The sequence below is a fragment of the Pan troglodytes genome, chromosome 9 (genome assembly GCF_028858775.2).
Source record: "Pan troglodytes isolate AG18354 chromosome 9, NHGRI_mPanTro3-v2.0_pri, whole genome shotgun sequence".
In the NCBI taxonomy this organism is placed as follows: Eukaryota; Metazoa; Chordata; class Mammalia; order Primates; family Hominidae; genus Pan; species Pan troglodytes.
Genome location: NC_072407.2, coordinates 16914038 through 16928804, shown reverse-complemented (window position 1 = coordinate 16928804; position 14767 = coordinate 16914038). Strand labels below are relative to the sequence as shown.

Here is a 14767-nt window from a genome sequence, read left to right as displayed (position 1 = left end):
GCTCCAAACTACCCCTGCAACTTCAATCTGACTGAGCTCTAGGCAGGAATTTCCAACTCCTTACAGGTCATCTCCATCTGGATGGTCACCCAGTACATCAAGCATATGACAAAACTTAACTCCTCATTCCTCTCCTCTCTACAAACCTGCTTCTCCTGCCTCCACTCCCCATCTCGCTTAACAGTACCACCATCCTCCCAATGAGCCAGAAGTGGAACCTGAAATCAAACTCCTCCTTCTTTTTCACAAATCTCATCCCATCAGCCAATTCTGTTGGTTTTAACTCTGAAACTCCTTCCTCCCACCAGCACCGCCTGCATCCTAGTGCAGGCTTCAGGCTCTCCTACCGGACTACTGTAACAGCCATCTAACTTGTCTTCACGCCTTCAGATCTAGTTTTGTCAAACACAGGCTGAGACATGTCATCTCTCCTGAAAAAAATGTAATGGCTTCCATCTGCCCCCAGGATGAGTGCCAGGCACCTTGGCATGGCACTCGGACCCGCAACGACACAACGCTGGCTCCTGTACCCCTCCCCCAGGAGATATTTTCATTTCTAAGCACATTAGGGCTGTGCCCTTCCAGGCCTCCATGCCTTTATCACATGTTCCTTCAGCCAGAATGCCCTTCCCTTCTCCTTTTCCCCAATGGGGCAAGTCTGAACCTGTGCTCCAGAACTTGCCTGAAGTTACATGCAACAGTCCTAAAACTACATACAAATATGTGATTTTTCTGGGGGAAAGGGTCCATAGCTTTCCACAGATTCTCCAAGGGGTGGAAATCCAAAATAATCTATAATCCAAAATAAGTTTAAAAACCGCTACATGATCTTTTTCCCAAAGTTCAAAGTTAGCTAAGTCTGTCTGTCTCATGCTCTCTTTCATTCTCAAACATATACAAGTAAATTCCCCAATCATAAATAATCACACTTTGTGCTGCTCCACTACTAAACCAGGTATATCTCTAGTACAGAATATACTTCCTTCCATATCAATATTGGAGTCATTTGTATTGACTGGCTTGGTTGTAAATGTCAGCTCCACAGCTTATTTACTATGTGACCTCAAGCAAATAACTTGACCTTGCTGGACCTCACTTTCCTCAGCAGCAAAATGGGCATAATTACAGTACCTATATTATTGGGTTGTTTTTGAGGAATAATCAAGATAGCACATCCTATAACAATGGGAAAGTGCCTGGTATGTTAACTGCTCACACAGGTCAGCTTTTTAAGTTATTTTATGTCTGTTGTCCCCATCACATTCAAAGCACAGTGCAGGCCCTCAATAAATGATTTATGAATCCACATCTTCCTGAATCCCAGGGCTCATCCACTGCCACAGCAAAGCTGTTGGAAAGCATAACTTGGTAATACTTTCACGTTCTTTTCCTTCTACCTCCCTTATGACCAATTCTTGAGCCATCTTTAATTAGCTACTTTGTACCCAGATTGCACATGAGCTCACACCTTGTGCATACACTTTTGCATACCCCCCACACATTAAGCTTCCCAATCAAAATGCTGATGACGCTGGCCCTGCTATTCTCACAGGAACCAAACTATTTCAAAAATTCCCCATTACTCATCTGTTCTGAGCATTCCAGAATTAACCCTTCTTCTGCTATTGTCCATATTTTGTGCAGAAATCTTTTCTATCTCTTCAACTAACATTTGCCAACATAAAAAATAGGGCTTCTTCTTTCTCAATCTAAGATCATTAAATAAACATCTTCCTCTTTTTTTCCCTCTTTCTTTCTAGCCACTTCCTCCCACAGGAGAGGCCCTCAGGGCTTACAGGCTTAATCACCTACGTTCTCCGTTTGAACCATAATTCATCTCCCATAAGCATTTATTCAGCAAACATTGCTGACACCTTCTATATTCCAGGCCTTGAAATACATCCTGTGATCGGTGGGGTCCCGGCTTTGGGAGCTTCTAGCCTGTTCTACCACATAGCTGTTTGTTTCACGCTTCTAACCAATTAACTTGAAATAACACCCTGAATCAGAGGTCCGAAAGAGGAAATCAAAGATGCCACATGATGTTCATATGGAGCTCCGAGAAGAACACTTTGGCAAGGCCTGGAGACCCTCCAGGGCTGGGAGTCTATGGCCATTTCCACACCAGGGCTCTGGGGTCTCCACTGACAAAACCTACCTCCCTGATCCTCAAAGAGCTGTTATGAGAACATACTATCTTATAAAAAAGGATGATTCTGCAATTTTTTGACCAGTCCTCTGCATCCAGAGGAGTGTAGCGACCACAGGTTTCAGTCTCTTTGCTGTACTGACTAATCAATACATACTCCCACTTGCTTGTGTGCACTCTCATTCTGATACCCCCTTGTCAGTTCTGCCACTACCTCATTTAAAAAGCCCTCTTTCCTCTTCTGACTTCTGCTCCTATGAAGCAAAGAAAGATGCAATCCTAAGTCCTACGCTGTCCTGGTGGGCAGGGCACAGGTCAGCAGCGGGGGAGGACTGACTAGAGACACCGTCCCCCTCATCTTTGCTGGTCCTCACAATTCAGGTCTCTGGGGCTGACCAGTAGTCCTGGTATCCCAGTAAGAAAGGGTCCTTCCTTGGAGCTGACCTAAGCAAGGATCCTGAAGACATCTGCTTGCAAAAGGAGAAAGTCAATAGTGGCCAGGAAGATGTCTGGAAGCAACAGCTCTGCCCAGACTGCTTATAGGATCCTAGGGCACTAGAATCTTCCAGACATCCTCCTGGCCACTACCGAGGCCAGGCTTGTGATCTGGGATCCTCTCCGCTATGTTATTTGAGATGATTTCTTCCTGCCAGCAACAGGCCAGGTGCCCTCGACCTTGGTAGCCAAGAATAGGCTTCAAAAGGCTAAGTGGAAGGTGACCATCTTCAAAGGGCTCTCAAACTTCTCAGAAAGCTTTGGCACACAGTCCTGACCTCAGGTCAGTTTCCTGCAAATGAACTTGAGATAGCTCCATGAGGGCAGGGACCATGTCTGTCTGGTTCACTACAGTATCCCTGACAACCCCTAGCACAGGGCTGGAATACAGCTGCGCTGGGGCTCAATACTGATTCACTGGATTTATGCATAAAGGTCTCTACCAAGGAAGGAACAAAAGCTCAGTAGAAAAGTCCAAGATGTAGAGTCAGACAGCCCTGAATTTGAAACCTGCTAGCTATACCATTTATATTGGCCATGTGCAAGCCACTTTACCCCTCTCAGACTCAGCTTCCTGTCTATACAGTGAGGATGATAATACCAGCTTCAAAGCATTGTTAAGAGCATTAGACAGAATTGTATGTGAAGCCTTTAGCATAGTGCTTGGCAGAGAGCACTCCTTTGTTTTCAGTTCATAAGCACTTACATACCTCTCACTATATGCTAGATACAGTTCAAACATTGCAGGGGGTGGTAGTGTTCCAGATAACAATTAGTTCATTTAATTCTTCTAATAATCCTACACAGTAAGATCTATCTAATCCTCCTTTTCAGTTGAGGAAATTGAGACAGAGAAGTAAGGTAACTCGATAAAAATCTGATATCTAGAAGTGCAGGGCCAGGATTCATATTATTTATAGAGTCCAGACTGTTAAGTGCTATATACTTCTCTGCCTCTACAGCAAGCAACCAGTGAAGGTTAGTTCCTGTCCCTGCCCTATTTGATTATGGGGTCTATCTGACTGGCATTTTCAGTTGCAAAAGAAACATACTCAGGTGTTCCCGTGGTTTGCTATTTATTTTGTTTTGTTTTAAACTACAGCCTGCTCCTCTGAAATCCAATTTTGGATAAGTTTGTTGATCAAGAACGTCCCTCTTATCTTGTCCTCCTGCTATCTATCTCCTCTCCCATGATCTACCAGGAAAAGAGTCACACATAGCTGTGTAAAAACAAAAAATGAAAAAGACAAGCACAGAGAAAGAGAGAGCCCCAGGGACGGAGCACACAATGCCCTTAGGAACCAGGTCAAAGGACATCTCGTACCCCTTCTAGTAATCCATAAAAACGACTGCCTACACATAAGGGTTCCCACAGCAGAAGCCACCTATGCACACATAGCCCAAACACATAAAGTCTCAGCTCCCCAAAGACCAAGTTAGCAGAAAGCGAATGAAGCCATCTCCTCCTGTGGCCAAAAACCTCATCATAAAGAGAGTTGTCCTTTTTTCTCCTTTATAAGACTGCATTTGCCCTACTGCCAACCACAAACAAAATTTCATTACCAAAATAAATCACTTGACCTTGCTTCTCCAATGGCTCGGGATTAGTGACATCACAAAGCACTCTACAAATGCTCTGAAATATTGGAATAACCTAACCCTTTCAAGTAAAAAACACTCGGTATTTCACTAAAAGACTAAATCATTTTTATTTTACTGCATGGAATTCAAAAATGCTTTAAATGTTTTCATTTTCAGAACCCTTAGGAAAAAAGTATGCTCTTTAAGGCCTTAAGAAACCCTGACTCCTGGTCTGGTTTGTGTCCCAATTCATGTACGGTAAGACGGGGAACAGGCCAAAAGCCCAGGACAGTAGCTCTGGCCCCACACTGCTCATATGATTCAGTTCTCGAGTGGCCGGGGCCTCAACAGGGAGGCTCCCAAGTCAACTGTCTCTCATCCTCCAAGTCACAGGCAGGTCAGAGGCAGCTCCCAGTCAACCAGGGCAGTTCCTCTTAAGGGGTCCAGTCTCCACCACCAATAGTCCCATTAACCACCATGGTTCCCTTCCAAGGTAGCAGTAGAAGCAAAGCTCCTCATGTCGACCAGACAGAGGGAGTTCATGGGGGATGTTTCCTCCCCAAGGCAGCTGCCTGGGGGTGGGGGTGGCTGCAGGACAGTGCAGCCAACGCATCTTCTGAGCCCCAATTAGGATACACACTCTCCCAGGCTGTATACTCCACTTGCTGAAAAACCCACAACCAGTAAGATTGTTCTTTCCAAATGAGTTAAAATTCCTAATGCTGCTTGCTCAAAAGGACTGTCCCATTTTAAATCAGGTTAGCCACCAACACGGTCACTAAATGTGCTGCTGAGTTAAGGAGAAAAGAATCCATACATCAAAACCATGCACACTCAGGAGGCATTCAGAATTTAAGTTACGCTGGGTATCCAAGACAGGCTAGGCTCCCAAGCAGCACCACATTTGTCAAAACTGACCCTCTTGCTCAGTGACAAGAAACAAAACCATAGCATCACAAAATGGAAGAGTCCAAAGGACCCATGGACATCATCAACTACTTTACCATCTTATTTTACACAGAAGAAAACTGAGACCAAGACCAAGGGTAAAATCTTCAAGTTCACTGTTGATACAGCTACTCACATCCAAAGCTTCTCTTTGTTCTTCTTAGCCTGCTGCCTCTGAGACCCAATTACCAACAAGAGCTCTTATACAATTATTTTCACATAAAAATATTTATATAATTGAATTATAGGCAAATTGGTTAAATCCACCAGGGCTGCTGTCTATAAACTAAAATCTCAATGGAGAACAATACAAAATTGGAGTTGGCAAAAGTTAACTTGTGCTTTGAATTATGTTCTCAGCCCCAAAACCTTATTCCTGAAAGGACAGGACCTTTCCCAGTATTTCCTGTGGGAAATGAAGTGCAGTGGTTATGCCCCACTGGGATTTCTAATACTATGCCTTTGTTTTAAATTGAAACCGTTTTCGGGTAAGCAAATGAGAGTTGTACAAGGTAGTGTCCCAAAGCTACCCTTCACTACCCATAATAAAATCATCTTCAAAGAAGCTTCAAAGATTAAAATGCTTTCCTCTGCCTTTAAGAAAGGGGGCTGCATTTTCAGGTATGAAAATAAGACCCACAAAGCAAATAGCCAGGCTGAGATGAAGAGACCAGGAAAGATCCAGACATACAGAAAATCTAGGGCCCTGAAACACTCTTCCCATAGTAGCTGAGATATTTCATCCCCAGTCCATTTCACCAGATACGAAGAGGCTTCCCTGGCTACAAAGGATATTATGGGAGCATAAAACAAATGCTGAAGGCCTGGGTCTCCTTCTCCCCTGTGTGTGACAGGCTGAGAGACTCCAATGCTGCAGAAAGCAAAATTTTCCTTGTTTCCATTACATCATCCAAGTTGGAGAGGAGGAGGGCGGGGTGGGGGCACAGCTGGTGGCAGCTGCACCACCATCTGCTTTCTCCTTAGCAGTGTGTGCTAGCTGAAGCCACAGTCTCCTACGGCTCCTGACAGAGGAAGTGCAGTATTAAAGGTACAACACCTTATTATGAAAAAGACTTCCAATTGTTCAGAAATAATCACTCCCATGAGAAGTTAACAACCTCAGGTAAAATACTGAGCCAGTTCTCTTTGAGGTTAGGTTATTTCTGTTTGCATCTTTTTAGACTCAGCTACAGTGCGAACTCTGTCAACTCAACGTGCTCAATTAGACAAACAGAATGTTCAAGCAACTACACCTGCCATCTGCTTCCCAAAAGGTAAGCAGCCAAAAAGTACAGGTCTGCAGCTGGAAGCATTTATGGAAGGAAGTTAGGGGGTGCCCAAACCCAGCAAGCAAGCCCCAGACCGGCAGGTGGATCCTTGCTGCTACCCTAGGCATCCAGAGCCAAATAGTTAACAGGTCTCTCTCTCCTTGGCACTCTTGGTGTTTCCTTCAGAATGCCTTTCAAGGCAACCCCCAAAGAAGGGGAGATGGTGACAGTGACCCAGGGTGCTAATGCCTTGTCTGACCATTCAACTGCAAACTGGCAGCAAGGCAGCAAATTGGTGGTTCAGAGGCTGATCAAGCCCATGCACATACATGTTTTCTCTGGCCTGTACAGAGTTGCTTTAAAAAAAAAAAAAAGTGCTGGCTTTTTAAAAAGAGTAGATTTCATATAAGCATCTAGAATGCTGGCTCTTCCTCAAGGGGGCTGGGGGCAATCAAGGGATTCGGCAGCACCAGGCCCCCATTCCTAGTGGCATCAGCTACCTAGAGGTAAGTGGCAGGATTTCCTTGTGATCTGGTCTGCGTTCAGGAGACCTCCTCCCCACCATCTGGTGTCTGTCCATGCCACTGCAACTATTTATGTTCCTGCCTGGACCCCTGGAGCTTCTGACGTAATGCCACTACGCATGTAGAAGAAGAAAAGCCCAGGGGGTGATTTCCCAAAGGTCCTTTATTGACTCTCCTTTTTAGTTTAGGGTGAGTCCTTTGGATGACCCACTAAAATTCTACAAATATCACTCAACCCCATACGATGAACAGCTCTCGCTGGAAGACCAGCTACAATCTATCCCCTACCACAACTGTAGTATTTCAAAGGAGTGTTCCAGGCCACTTACCATACATTTTGCCTTCGTCTGATAAGATGATTTTCCTCCTCCCACATGGTGGATAGATAGCCAGGGCCTCCTGAAAGCTTTGCTCAATGTCGGGGCTCCAGACCCCTTCCGCATCATTGTCAATTGGCTTATCTGCAGAGTCACTCATCCTTTCCATGTTTTCGGCAGGGCTCTCACTGCCGCTCCAGCTGCTGGGCTCAATTTTGGCGGTGGGATTTTCCAAGCCGAAGCCTGGAGCCTTTTCAAGAAAATAAACCTAGAAGAGAAAACCAAAAACAGTATAAGGATGTGGTAACCACAAACATAATGCTCTTGCTAGCTCTAGTGCAAGTTCTTCAGTCACCAGCTTTTTTCATTTCATTTTATTATTTCAGTCTTTTTGGGGATACACATGGTTTTGGGTTACACGGTTAAGTTCTTTAGTGGTGATTTCTGAGATTTTGGTTCAGTCACCAGATTTGCTTGGAGAACTCCTACTGGAGAATATGGAATTTTGAGATCCAAGTGGCTTTATTATCTAAGTATCATATTAAGCACCCACACAGAAATGCAATGGTGGGCAGAAGCTGGATAATCTTCACAGACGAGAGGAAATTTATGTGGAAGAATGGTACTCACTCGGAGTTGCAAGTTTGCAGTGATTCATACAAAAACCATTTACTGAGTGCCTACTATCTACCAGGGGCACTTTGCTAAATGATCATCAAATCTCCAAAGCAGAACAAGTAATTTATAAGAAAATAAAGTTTTTTAAAATGTCCACTTCACCATGGCAACTGGCATCATAACTCGGAAACTCTGTTAGTGTCACTATCCCAATATGAGATCATTAAGATGCAAGATGGTGGCAGGATCAAGGAGGGAAGGAGGAAGATTATTTTGGTATCACACATACTCATTCTACTGAGACAGCAATGCTGGCTGACCTGGACCTATGTCATTTATCTCTGGGGCTTTTACCCTGTAGAATCAGGTCACTTTGCCACTCTCAGCTCCTAGACTGTAACCTTGAAGTAGGGACCAAGCTGTCCCCAGTCCTGACTTCCCTGCAACATCTACCACAAGTGCCTAGCACACCTGTGGAAATATTCTCTATTGACATGGAGCACTCCGTCTCGTAGCCTACGCTGAATTCCTGATCACATGAAAACTGTGGGGGAGTATTTCATTTCTTTTTCTGTAGCACTGAAGATCACAGAACCAAAAAAAAAATCTCTGAAAGATTTATTCCCCTTAAATTATGTATATAACCTATGGTCATAAAAGGATAAGCTTTCCAAACAAATGTCAAACTGGCATAACGTCAATGTGAAAATGATCTAATCCAGTACTCCCTGCTGTCTGGCACACTAACATATCAATATTCCTTTGTTGAAAAGGTATAGGATCATTAATTCAAAGGCCTCCCAAAAATGAGAGAGAAAGGATTGATCGAAAAGAGGAGGCCAAGGGCCTGAGTAGGGAGGGTTTCATGTGGCCACAGTTCCTCCCCTTCTCACCCCATCAAATCCAGGCAGTATTACAACACGGACACCCAGGAGGGAAGCAGGTGCTGGTGGCCACACCTGGCACCAGGGACTGCTCCATGTTCCAGGGCCGTTACCTGACAGCAAGCAACCTGTCTTCTTCCCTGCTCTCTCCCAACTGTATCCTGTGCCCCCGTCCTCCCCCACCTGTGTACATCAACAGATGCCAGGTGCAGAAACTCTGAGGCACATGAATATTATATAATTAATGGTATAACTATAACTAGTGGGCACTTTTGGCTTCTTCCCTTCCAGCTTTGTAGACTTGGCAGCACCTGGATTTAAAAAAAAAAATACACAAAAAACCCTCTGATTGTCTGCCTTTAAATGCTGCTACTGAGCCATCATTCAAAGAAATTGTCAGCAAAATATTTACTACCTCTTACCAACATATGTACATTTACACAGGACTTTCAAAATTGCCAAATGTGAAGGTATAAATTATGCCACAAGAAAGCATTTTGTGACTGACCTCCAGATGAACTTGACGATGCCTGCAGTGTGGGCCTTTTGAATTCAAACTATTATCTTTTTCGTTACAATCTAAGAGTCTTATAAAATTCAAACTGAACTATACTCTAGAGTCTGTTCTCGCTCCAAAGTAGTTTATTAGATAAATTATGAGAATAAGAATGAATTCTTTGAGCAGTGGCTAGCCCACCTTCTTCCTCTCCACCATACCCACCAAACAACAACAAAAAAAGACAAAAACAAACCAAAACAACACACATGTACAAAACCACAGGCCAGTCCCTGAGCTCTGGGCAGTTCACAGCAGTATGAATTTACTCCGAGGAGCCACACTTTAAGATAAATAGTAGTTATGCCCAGTGCTCAGTCAGGATAGCAGGGAATGGGATCTAGGACAGTGGGGGATGGCTGAAGGGACTGAGGGACCTTCGACTGCCTTAAAAGAATGTTCTCATATAACTGTAAGCCCCAGAGTCTCCAGACCAAAACACACCAACCACCCCCATTCAGTGCTTAAAGTCCCCTCAAAATCTACTCAACTGGTCACAGTCTACCCTTGAACACCACTAACAGCAGGGAACTCATTACCTTCTCAGTACTACCCCGCTTCATACTGATATGTTGAAATGCTTCCATTTATCAGGCAAAAACCCATCTCCTGGTTAACATCTACACATCCATTCCTTGAGAGTATACCCCATCCTTCAGGGGAGCAAATCTCTCCTAAGACACCCATTTAGGTATGACAGAAGCAGCCTCCAGGATCCTAATTGTCTTCCAGACTAGAAACCATCATCCCTCTGCCCACCCTCATGAATGCATTTAGTGGCCCCCAATAAATGGCACTCAGAGGTGGACTTACTTTCCATTAAACTTCTAAGCTCCTGCCCCTCAGAGGTTGTCCCTGAATGCTGTCTTCTGTGCAACTGGTGTCAGAGCTAAAAGCAGGAGTTTATATTTATTCCTATTGAATTCTATCATTTTTAGCCTCAGCCCACAGCCCAAAGATGGGAAGATTCTTCTGAATCATAACTGCACACTTAGTGTCTAAGACACTAAACAACCTCTGAAGAGCTGTCTGTCACATGGGAAGGATGTAGATCCACTTTGGGAAGTTCCAAAGAATATTCCGACTCAATATAAGAAAAAAATTTCTGGTACTTGAACTGCTCCACAAGGGGCAGGCTGTTCTAGCAGACAGGCAGCAGAGTCTTGCAGACAACCTCTTCTTATTATTTCTATAGGTATGAATCACAACTTCCTGGTTGTTTGGGGGAATGCAGTATTAACTAGCATTAATTGATCTATCCACTTAGTAAGTACAGCCAGTTTTAAATGCTCATGTTTTTATTCATTTACTGCAAAGGAAAAGACCCTGTGTATCCAGACTCTTGCAATTTTTCGTCAACTAGACTTCAGCAGGATGGAATTACCTATCTAGCAATGGGCCAGGACACAGCCCCAGAAACTACCAGATACATAATCCACAGAGTTATACAGGCCTCTGGTTTTACAACCCCATCATAAGATGAAGACTTTACATATGGGCAGAGAATTTCCTAACACAAGACTGGGGCTGGCTGAGAAAAGCTCCCCATACTGGATACCAAAATAACCATCCTGGCACTCCATCCCCCAGGTTCCTTCCAGTCCAGCTCAAACTCCACCTCATCCTGGAAACTGGCCTTCTATCTACAGGCTCTGAGAGTATCAACCACGCTGTAGGAGAACCCTAAAAGTGTGTGGAATTGGCCAACTGTCACGCAATCTACCTCGATTCTGAATCTATAGCAACAAGCACTTGATTATAATCAATATTAAAATCTAAATGAGTGAATTATGCACACAATGTCTGTACCTGCAGAGCTGATATCTTTACCTCCCCATATATATATATATATCCTTTAAGTGAAGGAGTCAGCTTTCACTAAATTCAGTAAATAAAGAACACAGTACCGGGGCAAGAGGTAGGAGAGGAAGGGAGGGGAATATATGAAGACTCCAACAGATGTGGGTTTCAAACCTACTCGCCCTTAAGCCATGGAGCTCAAACTACCGCAACTACGTTTGTGCCAACCTAATAACTCTCTCAGAAGCTCAGGTTTTCATTTGTTAAATGCAAATAACAAATTAAATTTCATCCCAATACAGAAAAATGATTAAGGGATGGAGGGACTCTATTCTACTGGGTTGCCATAAAGATTTAGTAAGATCATGAGTGAAGGCGCTCTGTCATCTGTAAAACTATGAACAGACGTTCATTTATGTCCAAGTCCATCCTCTCTAGACAATGCTATGTACCTTCTGATGGATGGTGAAGAAATGAGAGAGCTTCCTCTAACGGTTTACTTTGGGAAACTGATTTACAAAGGACCTCTTCTTCAAGGTCTTCAAATGACTGCATAGAAAATGTAAATTGGTGACAACACCTTTATTTCTAACACTCATCTAATTCTGAATTTATTCACGGGTTCAACAGCTTTCAGATTCTTATGGGCAGTGTGGTTCAGGGTAGTAACCCTTTTCACAGAATGCCTTCAAGGAAAGAGAATAGAAAAGTCTTCTTTGTTGGAGATCATTTTTTTTGCTTTTGAGATGGAGTCTCACTCTATTGCCCAGGCTGGAGTGTAGTGGCACGATCTCAGCTCACTGCAACCTCCTCCTCCCAGGTTCAAGCAATTCTCCTGCCTCAGCCTTCCAAGTAGCTGGGATTACAGGCATTCACCACCACGCTCAGCTAATTTTTGTATTTTTTAGTAGAGACAGGGTTTCACCATGTTGGCCAGGCTGGTCTCGAACTCCTGACCTCATAATCCGCCCACCCTGGACTCCCAAAGTGCTGGGATTACAGGCGTGAGCCACCGCGCCCAGCTGGAAATACTTTTAAAAATATGTATACTTTGTAGCCCCCATGTGCCTCAGTTTCCATCATAAACACTTTTCTGAAAGATCCTTTATTCCTGAACTTTTTCCCAAACACACTCTAATAAACTCCAAAAACAAACTCTATGAATCCAAATATCCTGGTAACTGCCTCAACAACCACATTCCCTAAATGTGTAATTCCTTCACTATAACCTACTGAGGCTTCAAAAGGAGTAACATGAGTACAGTGGAGATATCACATGTGTATTCAACCAATACACATTTTATTATAAAAGCCTGGGGGATGACCGGGGTAAGACAGTCCAATGCAGGTGCTCTGACACCAACTCTATCCAACAAGAGATGAGATAGGACACAGGAATTCGCTGCTCCCTTCATCTTAATTCCTGTGGGTCTCTCATAATGTCAGTTTCTCACCCATCTTCAGATTATTTAAAGGCTCTTAAGTAAAAGGGTTGATTTTAACTAATCCTCATAATTAATGAAATGCCATTGAACACAACGATCACCAAAAAAAAAAAATCATTATGGCTTGTTTTTGCCGGTGTCTCAATATTCTATGAGGCCACAGGAAAAGAGCTGGGATGAAGTTAGGGCTCTGTCCCCCTGAGTAACACAGGACCACACAGCACCTGTAGCTCCAGTATGCTCAGTTTCCACCATTAACCCTGGAGGAAGCCAACTTATTCATTCTTCACCATGTGATCCCACAGACTTTACCTATAACAGAACTTGATGAGGTGAGGCCTCTAATCCCAGCACTTTGGGAGGCTGAGGCAGGTGGATCATTTGAGGTCAGGAGTTTGAGACCAGCCTGGCCAACATGGTGAAACCTTGCCTCTATTTAAAAAAACGGCCGGGTAGGGTGGCCCACGCCTGTAATCCCAGCACTTTGGGAGGCCGAGGTGGGCAGATCACGAGGTCAGGAGATCAAGACCATCCTGGCTAACATGATGAAACCCCGTCTCTACTAAAAACACAAAAACAAAATTAGCCGGGCATGGTGGCAGGCGCCTGTAGTCCCAGCTACTCAGGAGGCTGAGGTGGGAGAATGGCGTGAATCTGGGAGGTGGAGCTTGCAGTAAGCTGAGATTGCGCCACTGCACTCCAGCCTAGGCGACAGAGTGATACTCCATCTCAAAAAAAAAAAAAAAAACTAGCTGGGCGTGATGACAGGTGCCTATAACCAGCTGCTCAGGAGGCTGAGGCAGGAGGATTAGTCGAACTCAGGAGGCGGAGGTCGCAGTGAGCCAAGATTGTGCCACTGCACTCCAGCCTGGGCAACAGAGTGAGACTCCATCACAAAAAAAAAATTAAAAAAAAAAAACAAAACAAAAACTTAGTGAGTTGGTTTGTCATTGCTCCTACCATTTGCACCCCAGTGTCCCTCCCTGAGGGCAGAGACTATGTAACATTTACACTGTCCCTAGCGCCAATACCATACCTGACATATAAATAGTCAATGAAAGAAAGAATGAACCTCCGGGCATGGCAGTTCACGCCTATAATGCCTAGCACTTTGGGAGGCCGAGGTGGGAGGATCACCTGAGGTCAGGAGTTCAAGACCAGCCTGATCAACATAGTGAAACTCCATCTCTACTAAAAATACAAAAATTAGTCAGGCGTGGTGGCAGGCGCCTGTAATCCCAGCTACTTGGGAGGCTGAGACAGAAGAATCACTTGAATTTGGGAGGCAGAGATAGCAGTGAGCCAAGATCAGGCCACTGCACTCCAGTCTGAGTGACAGAACAAGACTCTGTCTCAAAAAAATTAATAAATAAAAAAAGAATGAACCAACAACCAGAAGACACAAATATTCTTTGATAACAACATGACTGAGATTAACACCCAAAGTTTCCACAAGAAAAGGAAGTGTTTCAGCTACTTTCACATTCCTGACTCTGGCCAAGGTTCCAATGAGTAGTAAGAGACCCAGAGAAAATCGCCAAATTAGGAGGACACAAGGAGACAGACTGTAAGCCAGGCACAGTGTAAATAACGAAGAGTTGGGTGGCTGATCCAATTTCTTAATCACAATTATTGGCAACTAATAGTCCTTCTGTGTTAGAGGGACAAATAAGATTTGAGTCCTTTAAGAGGTAATCTTTTATCATCAGTAAATCTTATTTTGAGGAGAATGGTAACTTTTGAGACAATATATTTTATCTTCTCCATTTCCCTTTCCCTTTTGATGACTGGAGAAGAAAATTACCAAAAGGTGACAGCTACAGGGAAAGAGATATGGGAGGCGGAGCAGCCAGGGTGTAAAGACCAGAAGCCAAGGAGGTGGCCAAGGAAGAAATTCGAAGAGGTGACAAATGGTAAAGCAAATTTGAGTGAGCAGGTGAGCAAAGGGCAGCATACAGACAGTGGCAATGGGACGAGCACTAAGAGAAAAGATTTCTAATAGCCCAGGAGGAGAGAGAAGTCAGTACAAGTGAGGGCCACTTCAGGGTTTCTAGAAAGAGAATCACATGGTTGGAATGATATTTATAGTGGACAACTCAACCAAACATTTGATGGCTTGAAGGTCACTGTAATCTTAGTCAAAGTCCAAATTTCTCTCATAGGAGAAAAGCTCCCCTCCAAC

The 14767-nt window shown here is 44.0% G+C and overlaps 1 protein-coding gene across 6 annotated transcripts in view; it reads right to left on the bottom strand.

Annotated features, from left to right (window-relative positions):
- TEAD1 (TEA domain transcription factor 1) overlaps nucleotides 1–14767 on the bottom strand; it is a 270095-nt gene that overhangs the window by 172736 nt on the left and 82592 nt on the right. For all 6 annotated transcript variants that reach the window (XM_054662118.2, XM_063783803.1, XM_054662121.2 and 3 more), the window contains one exon: nucleotides 7295–7550. In XM_054662118.2, coding sequence (XP_054518093.1) covers nucleotides 7295–7451 — 157 coding nt within the window. In that variant the 5' untranslated portion in view covers nucleotides 7452–7550. The remainder of the gene's footprint in view (nucleotides 1–7294; nucleotides 7551–14767) is intronic.